The 18,208-nt window shown below is 46.2% G+C and overlaps 1 protein-coding gene across 7 annotated transcripts in view; it reads right to left on the minus strand.

Annotated features, from left to right (window-relative positions):
* The window catches only part of CUX1 (cut like homeobox 1), a 267,797-nt gene that overhangs the window by 58,897 nt on the left and 190,692 nt on the right, over nucleotides 1–18,208 (minus strand). For 5 of the 7 annotated variants that reach the window (XM_082201345.1, XM_082201341.1, XM_082201344.1 and 2 more), the window contains 2 exons: nucleotides 17,543–17,708; nucleotides 14,656–14,712 (listed from right to left, as the gene is read on the minus strand). The exons of 1 other annotated variant lie outside the window; for it this stretch is intronic. In XM_082201345.1, the coding sequence (XP_082057471.1) occupies nucleotides 14,656–14,712; nucleotides 17,543–17,708 (223 nt within the window). The remainder of the gene's footprint in view (nucleotides 1–14,655; nucleotides 14,713–17,542; nucleotides 17,709–18,208) is intronic. One more of the 7 variants, XM_082201343.1, reaches the window with a different exon arrangement.

The raw sequence follows: 18,208 nt of genomic DNA on the forward strand, positions 1-18,208 counted from the left end.
TACAGGAGTCTGTTCTCTGTTCCCAGCTGAATTACTTTTCTTCTAAGCACACCCCAACCTTTCCCCATTCTATCCAAAATTATGTCAGGAGCTTCAATTGTAGAGTTGGAATGGACTACGGGGGTTATCTAGTCCAACTCCCTGCAATGCAGGAATCTTTTGCCCAACGTGGCGCTTGAACCCAAAACCCTGAGATTAAGAATCTCATGCTCTACTGAGTGAGCTATCCCAACATTCAATGACTGGGGCTCAGTAGGCAGCATTCTATGTTCTATGATGTCAGACGATGGCTCAGGGGGCTACTCAGCAAATTTAGCCAATCACTGTATTAAAGAAGGGATTTTATTAGCAATGCCACTTTCTAGACAAGCTAGAAAGGCAAAACTTTATTTGCCTATAGAATGTCCTTGGTGTAAATTGAGGAATCCCTTTCACAGCTATTTCTCAAGCAATTTTTATTGAATTTCATAACAGGGGCTGGTTTCACCTCTGGTTAAAACAAATGACCGTAAAATGATCTAAGAGATCATTTTGGATTCCTCTCCTGGAATGTACCTGGAAGTCGCACCCACCTGCAAGTAGTAGGCTAAAACCAGTTTAGCTGGCCTGATGGAAGTCATTCAGATTTTTGTCTGCAGTTTGGATTTCACAGGGCTCAGAAACTGCTTTGGATTTGGAAGACTGCTGAAATTCCCATGGCTAGTACTGTCTGCACACTTACCATGCATCCCTGTGATAAGGGACCAGCCAATATATCGTACACAAAATACTGCAAGGGAAGCAGGAGTTTCCAGGAGCCTTTCTTCTGAAAGGAACTGGTCCTATAAAAAGTGACCCTGGATTTCCCACCATGTGGGGAACGGGGAGCATAGAACAATGCACAAGATGAAAAGGAAGTGGAACACATGTGGATACATTCATTCTCTCATTGCTTCTCAAATTACAGAGACACACATCTTTCCTCAAAAACCCAACACCACCAGGTTCAAAAATTTGAAAAGTGACACTGAAAATTCTATGATATTTGTGAACAAGTAGAAGACATTTTCAACAGTGTGTGGAGGATTGATTCCACAGTGCGCAAGCATGACAGAGGCTTTACATGATACATTTGCTCAGCACCTGTATCACTCAGCTCTCTGACAGGACAAAGAGGTGTGTGTGTGTGGCTGAAAAAGAGCAGCAGCACAGAAGGTCCGATGGAGGGCTCCTTTGTGCAAATGCAGCTTCCCTGATCCAAGCCTTTAGCAAGAAGGCAACAAAGCTTAAAGCGACATTTTTCCTGCCTATGATAAACAGGGGTTCCAAGCAGGTTTGTGTTTAGAAGTACAGTGGTACCTCTGGTTAAGTACTTAATTTGTTCCGGAGGTCCATTCTTAACCTGAAATTGTTCTTAACCTGAAGCACCACTTTAGCTAATGGGGTCTCCCGCTGCCGCCGTGCCACCAGAGCATGATTTCTGTTCTCAACCTGAAGTAAAGTTCTTAACCTGAAGCACTATTTCTGGGTTAGCGGAGTCTGTAACCTGAAGCGTATGTAACCCGAGGTACCACTGTAGTGAGGAAGCAGACTTCCAAGCAGACTAGCACCACAGTAGAGCATTCCTTAGAATGAGGCTGCATGAAAAACAATGGAGGGAGTCAGAGTTCCAATAGCCATACCTGGAGGGCCACTGGTTCTCCATTTCAGCTCTAAACCAACCAATACAGTGGTATCTCGAGTTACAAATGCCTCAGGTTACAAACTCCGCCAACCTGGAAGAGTTACCTAGAGTTGAGAACTTTGCCCCAGGATGAGAATGGAAATCGTGTGTTGGAGGCGCAGCGGCAGCAAGAGGCCCCATTAGCGAAAGCATGCCTCTAGTTAAGAACAGTTTCGGGTTAAGAACCGACCTCCAGAATGAATTAAGTTCATAACCAGAGGTACCACTGTACTTAAAAAGGGAACTACTATGGATGGTGTGTGCCCAGGCCTCAGAAGAGAGCAGAGGTCTGTGTCATCAGCTCCTGAGGATTGGCAGGTACCACAAGGCCAATGGATTGGCCAGGCCTGGGATAAGCATTTAGAGCTTGGCTGTCTACCTTTGTCTGGTCAATGGACCTGCTGCACCTCAGGATCCCACTTGCAGATCAGGTGCCTTAACCCTAAAGGTAAAGGTAAAGGGACCCCGACTCTGGGGTTGCAGCGCTCATCTCTTTTTACTGGCCGAGGGAGCCAGCATACAGCTTCCGGGTCATGTGGCCAGCATGACTAAGCCGCTTCTGGCGAACCAGAGCAGCGCACAGAAACGCTGTTTACCTTTCCGCCAGAGTGGTACCTTGCACTTTGACGCGCTTTTGAACTGCTGGGTTGGCAGGAGCTGAGACCGAGCAACGGGAATTCACCCTGTTGCGGGGATTCAAACCGCAGACCTGATTGGTAAGACCTAGGCTCTGTGGTTTAGACCACAGTGCCACAACCTTAAGGGTCCCTGAACTGGGGAAGGCACCCCTTTCAGTTCAGGGTCTGGCATGGTCACCTGCAATGCCTGTCTCACTCTGGTATGGGGCAGCTTTTCGTCAAGAAGCAGCAGAAGGAGTCTAAAAACTCATTCTTGCCTGCCAGCCAGAGACAAGGTATTAAACCCATGTATATAACCATGTAGGAACAAGTGCAGGCCCCATGAACAAGAGACCAAGAAAGAAAGACAGAAAACAACAGCAAAGGCAAAATCCACCCATATGCATACAACTGGGGGGAATTACTAAGGAAGAAAATGAGAAATAAATACTACACTCTCCAGATAGCAAGCAGACAAAGGCCATGTTCAATCGGAAACTGGAGTGGACTGAAAAGCAGATTCACTATGATCTGCCAAGAAATGTCTACCATTGATCTGATCCACTATTTAAATTCCAGTGCACGGCCCTCGATCTCCAGTAATAATAACCCAAATTCCATTTAGTGTTCATTTGAGCAGTCAGGATAAAGTCATTTCTTATTATCTCCCCACTGTGTAAAAAACAGCTTGAAGGTAGGAAGTCAGCAAGCATTTCCACCAAAAAGTAATTATCGGGAGTGACATTTTTACTGCTGGCGTGCCATAAGGCGGACTGCGCAGTTGGAAGGACAAGCCGCTGAAGCAAAATGACAGGCCATGCCGTGACATTCCAGCAAAACCCAGACATTATTTTCCTGGCGGTTGGGTCTGATGTACCACTTCTCATTAAGTCCAGGGCCTGGGCTTCAGGTTCATGCCAAACTAGTCAAATCCCAAAGTTATGTATAAATTAATACCGGGGGGCGGGAAAGGACCAACCAGAGAGGGCAGGCAGCTGCTATGAACTTCTGCTGGGAAGGGTTCCCTGCTCCGGCCATGGCTTCAAAAAGAAATCAGAAATACATGGCTATGGAACGTCTACCAAGGACAGTTCAGGGTCTCTCTTTACCTTTTGATACACCTTTAGGGGTGGGGGAGAAATCTGAGGATTGCCACAGCAGTGGTTTTCGAAGTTTCTCTTGAGAAAACCTTTTCCATATAGGCTGGGCTGTCAAGTGACCCCTGCATGGCTGCCATGGATTTTGGGGACACACTTTAAGTCACACACTCATGCCACAGGTTAGGCCCACTGCCACCCTGTGTGAATAAAGAATGTTGGGGGAGATCAGGAGTCGAGGGCAAAGTGTTGTTCAATGTAGTTTCTCTGCCACTATTGATCTTTTCAATGAAGAACATCCATGGCCCTCCACAACCGAGCTTGAAAACTGAACAAGAGGGACACGAGCTGCTCAAAGGGGCCAGTGATGGCACTCTTGATGTCATCAGGATGAGAAAGACTGCTTGATATAATAGCAACATCCAGTCAGGGATATTGCCTTCCCTTGTTAAGCCGGGATTCACAGACAGACCATCCCCAAATCTACTCACCCAAGTACAGAGGCCAACACAACCAATAACTTTTCCATGTGCTATGCTAAGGTATATTTGTTTGGGTACATCTTTTGCTGCTCTATGTTTTAGGTGTCACTTAACGCAAGGTGCTATAAAACACAAATGTGGCCAAGCACTGGCAGCTATGCCTCCCTTCCCTAATGGTTTTCACAATATGGGCATTCTTCCATAAAGGTGTTCTGTTTTATTATTGACCTGACCCAAACCCAAAGGATAAGGCGGGGACAAAATAAAAATGGAATGAATGAGCAACAGATTCCATAATAGTGTGTAATGAAACAAGAGTCAATTATTTGCTTTTGATACCCTAATTCTGCTCTGTGGTAACGTAAACCCACTGCTTTTTATCCTTTCCGAGAGATACTTTCCCTAAGGATGTAAGAACAGCCCTGTTGAATAAACTGAAAGGCAATCTAGTCTAGCATCCAATTTTTCTTATAGAGGCCAACTTGATGCCTTTGGAAAGCCCTCAATCAGAGCACGATTTTGTCTAATCCTCTTTTTACGTAATCTAAACTCAGAGGTCTTTGTCATGCGCCTTGGCACAATGAACCATCTAGCAAACTGAGAGGACTCCACTTTCTCTCTTAAGTCAAGCTGCTGTGGTCCCATGAAGCGCAGTAAGACTTGAACTAGTATTCTGGATTACTTTTTTATTAATAATATTATTATGTAAGTTTTTTCCTTGTTATATATTAAGTTTATATTATTTCATTGTAATATTGAATTCATCTTATGTTTATTGAATTGTTTTTGCTTTATTTATTTGAACTTTAGATATGCTTTGTGACAGATTCTGCCCCTTCCCTCAAATATTACATACTTTGATAAGTTGTGACAGCCGCAGTGATGTAATAGATTGAATGCTGAACTTGTTAAAGTTCATTGGGTGACTACTTCTTAACCTAACCCACCTCGCAGGATTGTTGTGAGGATAGACTGGGAGGAGATCCATGTACACTGCACTCCATGGAGTAGATAAAGGTACTTTCAAATGCCCATCAGTTTAATTGGGTGATTCTGGGTTCTAACATTATTCCTTCCTGTTGTACAACTTAAAGTAATTATCACAGCATACCCATGCACAGATCTTGTCACACCCTATACTAAAACAGAGCTGAGGCTCTTTAGGCAGGTCGATGGGCGAACTGAGGCATCAGAGTTGGAAGGGTACTTTGTAAGCCATCAAGTCCAACCCTTTGTTTGGTGCAGGAAATCCAGAACCACAGCATCCCCCAGCAGACGGCTTTCCAGCTTCTGCTTGAATGCCTTGAGAAAGAGAGAGCCCGCCACACCTCTCGGTCATTGGTTCCATTCCTGAACTTCCTTACTGTCAGAAAGTTTCTTCCAATGCTCAATCGAAGTATACCCTCCTGTAACTTCAGTCTATTACATTGTCCTGATCTCTGAGGTAGCTGCACTGAGAGCCAAGTCTTTGCCCTCTGGGTACTTCAAGAACGCTATCATGCCCACCCCCCACAAAACCTTCTCCATGCTAAATAACACACCTGGTTCGTTCAACCTTTCCCCATAGAACCAATTTTCCTTACCACTGGCCCTTTTCACTGCCATCCACCCAACCCACACCAATTTGTCTAGATACTTTTTACAATGTGGTACCTGGAACTTGACCATGGTACTTCAGAGGAATGGACCACTTTCCTCCAGCAAAGGCCACTGTTGCCTTCTACATGGTCACACTACAAATCTATTTAGCCAAGTGGGGTCTTCTCTAGCTGGCAGGAGCTTTCCAAGGTCTCAGGCACAAGCAGGGGCCTTCCCCAGCTCAGGAACCCAAGATCCTTCAACTAGATATGCTGAGGACTAGAGGACTTCTGCGGACAAGGAGACCCACCCCCATTCAGACCCCCTCCCTCTATTTTGGGAGATTCTTTACCACAAGCCCCTGACTGCCGCCAACTAGGCTGGTTCTTTTTCACTCTGTGAATATTTGCCTCCCTGCTTCCAAGAGCGAACAATGCTCCTGCAAACCACCCCGAAGTTATAATAAAAGCTATTAAGGTACATTATTTTACACATCCTCACATTTGCGCCATCCTGCTTTCCTTAATTTGTGATTAAAAAAAATTGTTGAGAGAGGATACTTAAATGTAGGACAGTCAGTAAAAAGTAATTTATCATCTTCCCGCTTCGGTGGATGCGCTATCAGCCAACTCATTTTCCGCATTCATCATGCAATCAGCCTATTATTTGCATATTAATCAGGCAGTGGACCATGAACGAGCCGCATCCCAGCCAAATGCTGTACTCTCTCAGGAGGAAGACTCAGTAATTATCATACATCAGTGTTATGATGTGGTAATTGATTATAACATCTTTCTGTTGCCCCTGGGGAGTCCCAATGCTAACCCAGCCCTGGGCCTAAATCTCTCTCTCTCTCTCTCTCTCTCTCTCTCTCTCTCTTTCCCTCCCTCCCTTCCTCTCCCCTTGCTCAGTGTTCCCCCTTCTCTTCTGCTCCCTCCCCTCCCCATTGCAATTAGTGCATTTTCAAGTTACTTTTCTCATTTTAAATAATCATAGGTTGAAGAGGTGGCAGGAAATCAATTCTGCCGGAACAGAAGATAAAAATACAGAGAGATCATCACTGGGAAGTTCTCCTGGCCTGGGCAAACCTCGCTGAAACAAACAGGAGGCTTACGTAGGAGAATTTCTCCAGGAGTTGCTGCTCCTCCCGTTATTTATAAAGCGCCCACGTTTTTGTACGTGCTGCACAAAGCCGAAAAACAAACAAGCAGTCCCTGTCTGTCGCAGCCTTACATGTGTTTAATTGTGTCTAATTATAAACATGAAAGAAAAGGAAAACGGCAACCATAAAGAACATTAAAGGGATGAGGACGAAGGTACTCTAGTCCAGCTTCTTATTTTCCACAGTGTCCAAAGAGATGCCTCTGGTCAGCTGGAAGCACGGCATGAAGGCAACGGACATTCAGCACCATGCTGCCTCCGAATATGGAGGCCCCAGCTGGCCACCACGCTAACAGCAATTGACAAAACGACTCCTCTTACGGCAAGCTGGCCACCACCATTGCATCTTGTAGCACTAAATTCCATAAATTAATCACATATTAAGAATGTAAGAGCAGACCCAGGCTGATGAGATGAAAACTCACGTCTATAGCCCAGCATCCTGTTTCTCACAGTGGCCAACCAAGATGCCTCTGGGAAACCCGTAAGCTGGACATGAAGACTATAGGCTTCTCCTGCTGTTTCTGTCCCCCTCACTGCCTCTGATCCTGGAGAGAGCAGCACACAGGCACCATTGGATGGGCAGACCATCCTGAATGCACCAAATCCCTTTTTAAAGCCATTCAAGTTGGCAGCCATCGCTAAATCTTATGGCGGCAAATTCTGTGCATGGTGTGAAGAAGGCCTTCCATCTTTGTTGGTTCCAGTATCGTGAAGGAGGGATAAAACCCCGTTTTGCGACGTGTCATTTCTGAATCCTCATGACCAATGAATTTCAAGTTAATGTATTGGAAGGGGGGGGGAATCTCTATCCACTTTCTCCACATTGTGTCTATAACCCATGATTGTGTCCCACTTTGTTGTCTTTTTCCTGGACGGAAAACCCTCAAATGATTTAGCCTTTGCTGGTAGAGAGAACGCTCCAGCCACCTGACTGGCATATTTTCCTGCTCTGCGGTGCCATTTTCGAGTAGAACTGACTGGGACTGTGCACAGTATTCCAGACATCACTGCACTGCAAGATTTATATTGAGGCACTGTAATACTGGCTCCTTCCCAGCGGTTGGGGCCCAGTCAAATAAGATTTTGTCCTGCGCAAGCCTCACTGAAACGGAAGGGGCTTATGCAAGAGAGCACTTGTCATGTTTTGGTCCGATGCTGAATACCATGGGGACTGCAGCAAGGTTTGGAAACCGGTTGCGTGAACGTGGACAGCTCTAAGTGAGCAACTTGCTTTGACAAAGGCTGGGATAAGACTGGGGCCTTTTCAGCCTCCATCTCCAGACTGCCTCCTCCAAGCCTACCCCCCCCCCCGAGGAGAACATTGGAGCCTGAAAGGGCCAGCTTTCGGGCCTGAATATGGGCACCATTTCATAAGCTCCCTCCTGATACGCTCCCTTGTGTTACTGGACTGGTGATATGTGTTGGGAGGACTCTGGTTCTTCAAACTCAAGAAAGGCTTTGGCCCTACAGCTTCTGGGATGTTTGTCTGGGGGCTCCTGCCTAACAGGCTCAGGTATAATGGTCTTCCTATCTTCAGCAATTAGCTCTGAGCCTGAACCTGACCTGGCCATTGCAACCTCCTACTCAATGTCCAGATCACAGCTAGATTCTTTTTTTATAACATTTTTAAAATTAACTTTTCAAATTTTACAAAGAATAAATCTCTCAGATCCGTTGACTTCCCATGGTGTTCTTTTCTTACCTTATAAAGCTGCTATATTACTTATATTTTACCCATTACAAACATTGATTATAAATTATTAAACTGCAATTCTCATCCGCTGCTATACTTAAAATCCTGCATATGTTTTAACATAACCATAGGTTGTTTTTTTTAAAATAATCCACAAAATATTTCCATTTTTTGAGCTTTTTTTCTTCATTCTGTTCTTTAATTCTCACAGTTAATCTACCCAACTCAGCATGTTCTGTCATCTTCATAAGCCAATCTTCTTTCACTGGGACTAGATCACAGTTAGATTCAAAGGTCCTGATAGGGTTTGCTGCTGCTGGATCATGCCTGGGACGTTTATTTGCAGCCATCCCTTCTCCTGCCTATGCTTCCAGGCTATTGCTTGCATAATATGTTCTTTCTGCCCCCCCCCACCAATCAGATAAAACAAAACATTGCAACCTCCGAGGGTAGCAATTGTGAAGTTTTTGGACAAAAGGCAGTTTCAAGCTGCTTTATTTAGGTACCAACTGACAGGCTAATTTCAGTCCCTTTTGCAAAAGGGCACACAAAACATCTGCCAGTTGAAATTGGCACTATTTTAGGATCTGAGTTCCTAAATGGGAAGTTGGGGGTGGGGAAAAGGAGGGGAGAAAATAATCAAAAATGCAACAAAAGTAATAAATAAATAAATGGGTAGTATGAGAAGATATGGAGGGGCACAGAGGGAAAGGAGAGATGACGTCTGCTACCTGCTCTCAGTGCAAGACTATGTGACAAAATTCTAGTAATGGAAATAATTTGTTATTCTGAGGAATGATGGAATTTTGGTGTGTCAGAATGTCATTCTTAACCTGCATCTTCACTGCACCACTTCAGACCACGCGACTGAGCATTCCTTGCAGAGAATAAGTGTGCCAAGGAGAAGGACCCTTAGTTTTTCCCCAGAGCTGCTCTTTAGATGGATGGAACTGCTTTGTATGGAGAAGCAAGAAATCCCGTGAGCCCTTACAAAAGCTCTGAAGTGGTTTTAAACATACTGTTATTCGCAAAGAAGATCTCTGGATTCAATCCCAGGCTTTGTTGGCTGGTATGATGGGAGTTGTAGCTCAAAACATCTGGAGGGAATGAGGTGGGGAAAGGCTATTTTAAAGGATGCCAGGCAGCAGGCCTCAGCCTGAGATTATGAAGAGTCACTGCCAATCCAGGGGCAAAGCTGGGCTAGATGGACCAAGCGACCGAGTGCTTCATATCAGAGTAACTGATCTGCATGCAAAAGCTTCCAAATTCCACCCCTGAATTCTCCAGCTAAAGAATCTCAGGTTCTAGGAGGTCTAAGGAACAGTCACTACCTGAGGCCTTATACAGCTGCTGTCAGGCTAGGTGGACTGATGGGCGCTTCAGAGGAGGACTCACAGCACATGCTTTGTAAGCAGAAGAACTCATAGCCAAATCCCAGGAAAAATAGCTCAGATTGCATGCCTGAAAGACAAGCCACAGTAGATTGCCTGGGGCTAGACAGACCGATGGTTTGATCCAGGCTATTTTCAAATTTTATTTTAAAGGTTCCGTTCTGAAAGAACCACTAAAAGATGCAAGGCACTCACTTTCCTAGCAAGGAAACAATTTTCTTTGTTTCAGGGATCTAAACCTAGGTTTGTTTATGCTTCGCTCTGGGACCCCATCCAAGGAAGTGCCGGAGTTCATGCTCAGACATGCACCCTTCACCTCACACGCCCTCAATGTCATTTCCCCTCCAGCTCCTTCAGGAAGGCAGGCTCCCTCTGGCGGCCCAGTGCTAAGGCGACCCCCTGCCCCCTGCAGCGGCACCCAACGGGAAATGCCACCTGGCTGTCAGGAGCCATTCCCGGCTGCTTCCACCAGCTGCCAAGAAAGTGCAGAGCGCCTGGTGCTGTCCCCCTAGCTGTGACCCTCTTACTGTGTGATGGTAAACTAGCAGCTCTTCAAGCAAGCAGAGGGCAGATGTCAAGCCCTCCTGCATGGCAAAGCTCTGCACTCTTTAGAAACCCCAAAGTCATTAGCTTGAAAGAGCTGATAGGAAAGATCCCAGAGAGGCTGAAGGAGGAGAAGGTGAGGGGCAGAGGATGCAGAGGAAGGCAAGGGAGCTGTGGGTGGAAAAGGAACTTATTAGTTCATTTGGGGAGCCTTGACACTGGAATACTTCCTCTAGGGAGACTTGGCTGGTAATGATTTGGATTTCTTTTTAGTACCCGAGGAAGACCTTTTCATTTCCCCAGGCCTTTTAGACTTACAGTTTTAGATGTTAGCATAGGTAAAGGTAAAGGACCCCAGGACGGTTAAGTCCAGTCTAAGGCGACTATGGGGCTGTGGTGCTCATCTTGCTTTCAGGCTGAGGGAGCTGGCGTTTGTCCGCAGACAGCTTTTCCAGGTCATGTTGCCAGCATGACTAAACCGCTTCTGGCACAACGGGACACTGTGACGGAAACCAGAGCGCACGGAAATGCCGTTTACCTTCCCACTGCTTGCAGTACCTATTTATCTACTTGCACTGGTGTGCTTTATTATTTACCTGACCATTGTATCAGCTCCTCTAAGGGGGGGAGAGGAAGACAGCAGTATACATTCTCTAAGTAAAGATAATTAGTAGTAAAGACAATTAGCAGGGTGGCAAAAGTAGGCATACTGCTTTAGAATCCACTTTCTTTGTTCTTGACTCAAGATCTCATTATTCACAAAATCAGTAAAGAAAAACAATCCTTTTATTTATTAATTAAAAGTATTCCTACTTTTAGGGACGTGGGTGGCGCTGTGGGTTAAACCACAGAGCCTAGGACTTGCCGATCAGAAGGTTGGCACTTCGAATCCCTGCAATGGAGTGAGCTCCCATTGCTCGGTTCCTGCTCCTGCCAACCTAGCAGTTCGAAAGCACGTCAAAGTGCAAGTAGATAAATAGGTACCACTCCGTCGGGAAGGTAAATGGCATTTCCGTGTGCTGCACTGGTTCGCCAGGAGCGGCTGTACGCTGGCTCCCTCGGCTAGTAAAGCGAGATGAGCGCTGCAACCCCAGAGTCGGCCACGACTTGACCTAATGGTCAGGGGTCCCTTTACCCTTATTCCTACTTTTGGGCCACCCTGTATGCTGACCACCCAAAAACTATTAAGCACTGAAAGACAACAGATGAAAGAACCTTTAAGGACAGGCCCAAGGTAAAGGGGGCGGGAAGCAAAGCAGCTAGATTTCTGAGTACTGTGCCTATAAGACAGGGGCATGCAGAAGGTAGATTAGGACCAACAGGAAATTCTCTAGGTCATTGGCGGCAGATTGGCAAGTGTTTCTGACTCCCAACTGTTTAACAACAGCAACAACACCACCCTCCCTTTACTTTTTTCCACCTCAGATTCATTGCTGAAATGAAGAAAGCTAAAAAGAAGCAGATTTCTGTGCGAAAGGACTGTGAACTCAGTTGAGTTCTGCTACTGTAAACCAACACCTAAGGTCCTAAGGTTCTAAATGTGTTCAGAGGCACTCTGCTCTCTAACTAAATGTATTTTACGCCTGGCTCTGGTTGGTAGATCTTGGGGTTCGAATACAAACCAAGTAGATCCTACAAGGGAGAGGTCTGCCCACCTTTGCTATAAATCATTAGAAACAACCACAGATCTATGCTCCACCCAATCCCAATGTTTTGGGATGGGTAACAAAATCAAACTGTCCCCTCGCAGAATGGTATAAAATTTAATCTTGCAGACCCTTTATACCAGTCCCCAGAACTTATATTCCCATCTTAGAATTGCCAGGTTAAGTTTCAAGGCAGCCCAATTATTAATGGAAAACTGTAAGTGGAACCTAGTTCAATGTCCTCACACATATAATTCATTTAACTCAAGTTGCACAAAACCCTCTCCAAAATGCTGCCTTCAAGTAGGAACTCTGCTTCAACATTTACTTCCTTCCTAAGGAGCCTTAGAGCAAATGCCAATTCAAATTATCCTCCAGATTGCACTTTTCACATGCAACGGTTTTTTTGTTTTTTTGTTTTAATCAGCTTCATTTGTTCCCCAAAGAGCATGGCAGTGAGAATAGGACGCCACAATTCACATTTTGCAGATGCAGAACCAGAGTTTCCCAGGGAAATGTTTTCTTTGGAAGAAGAGTGTCTCTTTATAAGATTTGCGGCTTTAAAGTGCCATATAAGCAGCTACAGGCTTGCAGTCAATAATTTGACCGGTTACTTCAAATCAATTATGAGGTTTTTCATCTTTTGAGCTCCTGGCCATGTGCCCCTTCTTCTCTCTGCCCAGAGCTTCACCCAGCTTCCCTTCCCCTCTCCATTCTGCTGCCCACTCCCGCTGTATCACTCCCTCTTCTAAGCCCCAACATGCTTCCCTAATCTCCACATCTTCCTTGGCATACTGCAGAGGCAGGGAAACCTGTGGATTACAACTCCCATCATCCCTGACCACTGGCCATGCTGGCTGGGGCTGACGGAATTGGAGTCCAACAAGGTTCCAAGCTTTCTCATGTTCCTACATCTTTTTACCCTGCCTTTCCCCTTTCCAGGGTTTGAACAGCCCAGCCACTGGTAGCCAGCGGCTCTTTCGCCTGGTACACCTCCCTGTGATGTTAGAAAGAAGCATCACTGCCAGAAGTTTCACCAAAATGGATTTGTGCATGTCACAATACAAATTATCTCAGGATTTCCACTTTAGAAAAAAACCCACCTCTTACTGCACCCCATAACAACCACAATTCCCTGAGCAGCATGAAGCCTGGAATGATGAATGGGGCTTAAAAACAAAGACAAATAAAACGAGAAATCTGAAAGTCTCCCAGGATCACCCCAGACTGTATTAGCAAATTAAGAGTTCCATTTTAGAATGGAGACGGGCAGATCCAAGGTGATACACACACCAGGAAGATGAGAACACTGAGTTCAGCTCTGCTTTCCTGCTTGTGTCTTCAAGTCTTTATAAAGTTAGAACCAGTATATGGGAAAAGAAGATGCCTTGTGAATGAGCTATATAAAAACTCTCTTACAAACCAGTCACTTCTAGCACACCTTTCTGTGGATCGACTCCAGGGAAGAGTCTGTACAGTGAAGTTGCCTTAAAACAGAATTCACAAGTGCACAGTCTTCTAATAAGACATGGTGGTTGACACTGGGGTGTCACAGGCAGCGGCAGAGCAAGTCAACTGGGCGCCTGGGGCAGCACACGTGCCCTGAGCCCAGGGGCAGGGCCAGCCGCCCATGGGGTGGGCTGGGCCGGGCCGGGGCAGGATGTTTTGTGGGGCCTCCGAGGAGTCTGCGTGCCTTCTCCCACTCAGCTGCCCTACAGCTGGGGGGAGGCAGCAGGCAGACCGTTTGGGGCAGACCGGCGCCTGCGGGCACCCAAGCCACCGCGTCACTCCCAGGAGAGATGTGTGGCTTGGGTGTGCTGCAGGCCCTGTGATGAGTGCCACCTGGCATTTTGTCACCCCCCCAGTGGTGACACCCAGGGTGGACCATACCCACCACACCCTCCTTCCTCCGCCCCTGGTCACAGGCCACCAGAAGTAGCAGGGAAAGACCACTACCCCTATACTTCACATAGAGGAAGGACAGAGGCAGCCAATGGGAAACAGAATAGTTTAACAAAGGCTACCTATGAAGTTCATCGCAGAGGCAAAATCTGAACAAGAGATGTCTTGGCTTATCTATCACCCTTAACTGCTATGATCCTGTAGCACTTAATGTGAGTCATAGGACTCTCTTTCTAATTTGAATTGTCATCTAGTACAAAACCAAGGAATTCCCCCACCGCACCCCAAGCCGAATGAACACAATCCATTGAACACCTCTGCTACCCAAAGGACAACACACATGGAGCTATTAATTCCAGAAACTCAGTAGAAGATTACTTGGGACGAGGCATTCTTGATGGTGGCACCCAAGCTTTGAAACTCCCTTATTAGAAAGGTTTGTCTCCCTCCTTTTTGACCTCTAGGCATCTCACTAAAAGTGGGGTGTGCATGTGTGTGTGTGTTAAGCTGTGTTTGTCATTTGTCTGATGCTGCTCAATTAGTTAGATTTTAGTTGCTGCACTGTGGATTTTAAACATAATGAAATTCCTGAATCAAAAGGAAGGCTATGCACTTTAACAAGCAAAAACAAAACAAAACAAAAACCAAAGACAGAGTAACTGGGGAAAAATGAGGAATTAAACCTTTTAACTTTTTGCAGGGTAAAAAATCCAGGAAATGGAAGGTGCAACTCCAACACAACAGAAGAGAATGGAACAAAGGTTGCTCGCCCACACCCCATGAAGAAGCCAAAACACAACGCAACCAAGCAAAAGATTTTGTAAGAAAGCAGCTGATTACCTGAGCTTGCGCATCCCTGCTGAAGGGAATCTTGCAGTGATGACACAGAGTGAAGAACTGGAGAAAGAAAAGGAGGACTATCAGGAAGAGATAGGAGAGGAACATAGCCTACAACTTGCCAGCAAAATGAGGGCCATTAAATGGCCCAGGACTAACAGAGAAAAGCAGCACAATATCAAACCAGCTCAATTCCCATTCCTTTATACCAGGAAAGTGGAACCTGTTGCTGAACTGCAACTCCCATCATTCCTGATCACTGGCCATGCTGCCTGGGGCTGAAGCTGGACTCCAGGAACTTTTGGAGGGCCTGGAGTTAGACACCCCTACTTTAAACCTAGATCAGATGTGGAGAACCTGCAACTCTCCAGATGTTGTTGCACTCTCCTCAGCCCCAGCCAACATAACCAGCAGTCTGGGATGTTGAGATTTTGTAGTAAGCAGTATCTAGAGAGCCACGGGCTCCCCATCTCTGATCCAGGGGATGGTTTGGAGGAGACTCTAGGGCAGGTACAGAGGATACCCACAGTTATCTGCTCTCTACATATGGCAGAGGAGCAAGAACTTGCCTATGGAGCAACACTCCCAAATACTACATTTGCAAAGGGACAACATATGTAAAATCCAATGCCTATAGGCCCAAATGGTGTGATTGATTCATTTCCCCACCCCTGACTGAGGAATAGACCGTGTGATTTAGGTATGCACCCTATTAAAATGTGATACCTGTGCATGGATGCTCCAGGGTGCGCAAGGCAAGCCTGGTTGATGGAACAAGAAGGGCTTTCTCGCTCACCCCTACCATGAATACAGAAGAAGCAAATAAGGGATTCCTGCTGCTCAATTGAGGTTGGTTCCACACAGTTAAGTGCCTCATAAACAGCCAGTTTTACTTCTGCTTGTGTGGTTCAACATTTATATTACAAGAAGGGTCCAAATGCAGTGCTGACAATCACAAGAGGAAGTGGACAATTCTGTAAAATCTAGTAAGTGTGAAAAATCCAGAGATTAACTGGACAGTTATCAAGTAGCCCTTTGTCAACATCCTCCATGATTTCAGCTGTTCACCCAACATGCAAATGCCAGAAACCACGGGACCTTCCCTTGTGATGGTCAACAGTCTCTGCATCATATTTAAGTTTCTTTCAGATATTTTAGGAATGCCCTCTCTAGCAGGCCATTGCCAAGCCCTTTAAAGTCTCATCCTAATGAAATTGTGCCTTTCTTCCACACCCACTTGGTGCTTTCGACCACAAAGAAAAACTATCCAATGAAATCCTGCCCAAATGCACCAGTTTTGTTAAAATTTCCCCCTTGAAAGGCATTTAATATTCTCTCTGCATAGAAGCAAAGCCTGAAAATTACCTTAATTAGTTTAGGCACTGAGTCTGCTTGCTGATGGGGTGGAATCTTAAAATTGAGGTGCTAGGTATTGGATTTCTTGCATCTGCATTCTAGATCCATTTGAAATAGGATCCAAGAGCCCTCCAGAGTTTGGGCTGATCTGAAGTAGATGGTTTTATATGCAAACTTCCCAAGGCTGGTGGGATGACTGAGAGAGCTCCTGGGAAGCACTGTGATAAGCCCCAGGACCACACAGCATGCAGTTTCCATGCTTCCATGTGTTGCTGCAAATATTCCTGGCCCTATTAAAGCAGCTACTTCTAGCCCCCCACCCCCATTTTTGCAAGTCAAGGGTAGGGAAAGTGCAGGCTGTATGATAGCCCCATCAGACTCTTAGAGATGTCTGGGGTCAGGGGGTCAGATGGAGGATTAGTGGCTTTGCTGATTCAGAATGGATCCAAATTAAATTCAAATTACTTTCCAACACTTGGCAAATGTCCTCCAAGTTAATCGGATTCACGTGGAATCGTTCTGAATAGGATGGTGGAGGATGGGTGGACCAACTCACTTCTAGTCCCCGATGACCTTTAACTGTAAAAGGAAGGACTCTAAGCAAAGAAAGGAATAGCTCAAGCCTCCCACATAATTCCACAGTTAAGTGGACCACTTTGCAAGGCTAACTTGTGCCCTCCGTCTTGAGGCAAGGATGCTGAAGGAAAGGGAGGCGGAAAAACAGGTGCAACTTGAGTTCCTGAAGCCCCAGCATTGAGAAACACCACCAAGGGATGCAGGTACCCTCCGTCCAGCACATTTACAGAGGCATACAGGTTGCAGGCATGAGTGCATTGAAAGAGAGTGCAGCTTTACCTTTTCCTGGAATTGCTTAGCTCTTCCTTAGGGAAGCCCAATTTATGGGGCTTTTTTGGGTGGGATGCCTCTTGCCTTAATGTGGTTTCCAAAGGTAGGTCAACCACTCACCCACTGGGGAGCTTATCAGGCCCAAAGATAAGGGAAAGATGGCAGCTGCAGTCCACTCTGTCATCTTATGCAAAACCAGTAAGGGAGGGAGGGGGTGATTCTGCTGAAAGGGCGTTTGTGGTCATGGCCACAGTGTTGCACACACATCAGGCTGCGTTTTTTCCCCTACTGCAAGGCATTTCCCCTTTCAGACACTGCCCAGGAGCCGGAAAACACACCAAAAAAGCAGCTGCCTTCTCAACACCAGTGAGTGGCAGCTCTGGAGGAACCCAGTTACCTATTCTCTGAAGGGTAAAGACAACAACCACTGATGCTTTATGCATGTGTGTGTGTGTAAGAGAGAGAGAAAGAGATGTTTGAGTGTGAATGGGTTGTGTTTGTGACTTTGGTCCCAACCTGCACGTGCTCACCCCCTCCCACCTTGAAACAATCTCTAGAAAGGAATGCAGCCCTCCAGCTGAAAAAGATTTAGCACTACAGTCTAAATGGAAGGGTACAAAACCAAAGGAAACCAAGCCTTTGTATGGCATTAAAAAAACACACCAAAAGAGTCCAACTGTCTACTTACCCTGGCCTTGGGGCTGCCCTTGGGATGGCAAGACTCCCTGCCCCAGTTCACCGTTTAGCCAGAGCTGCATGCGGATGAATGGCTCGCGGCCCTTCTGCGTCAACTTGCTCCATGGCTTTGGCCGGGACAGCATGTCACTGACGCTGCCCTGGGAGAGGCCCAGCACCTGGAGGGAAGCAACCGCAGAGGACATGGGATTAACTGTGCCCTGGATTGGAACTGGGAAGATCAGGGGGTAGCCTGCAGACTACATGCAGCTCTTATTCCTCAAGAGAGACACCTGCTAGAGGAGAGATGGTGCCACACTCTGCCTTCTTGAACCTGCTGGCAGGAAGAGTGCAGAGTGCCACAACAGCACTTTCAACCATTCTTATTGTTATGAATGCCTTCAGCCGCATCTCTGGTTACCTGTTGTTTGCCCTTCTGAGCTGGCAAGGGGGGAGAATTGAAGCAAAGGGACTACACGGAAGGAAGACAAGTGGAAAAAGCAGCTGGGTGTTTACTGCCCATGTTCCATGTGCTATCCAACAGATACAAAGTGTCCTGGGCTTTGAAGACACTCAAAATCAGGACAAAAGGGAGAAACGTGCTAAGAGGAAGGCGTGCTTAGCAAATCCACACTGTGATCAACTCCTGCCTGGAAACCAATGTCCCCACTGTGGAAGG

The sequence above is a fragment of the Podarcis vaucheri genome, assembly GCF_965113315.1.
Source record: "Podarcis vaucheri genome assembly, chromosome: 15".
NCBI classification, from domain to species: domain Eukaryota; kingdom Metazoa; phylum Chordata; class Lepidosauria; order Squamata; family Lacertidae; genus Podarcis; species Podarcis vaucheri.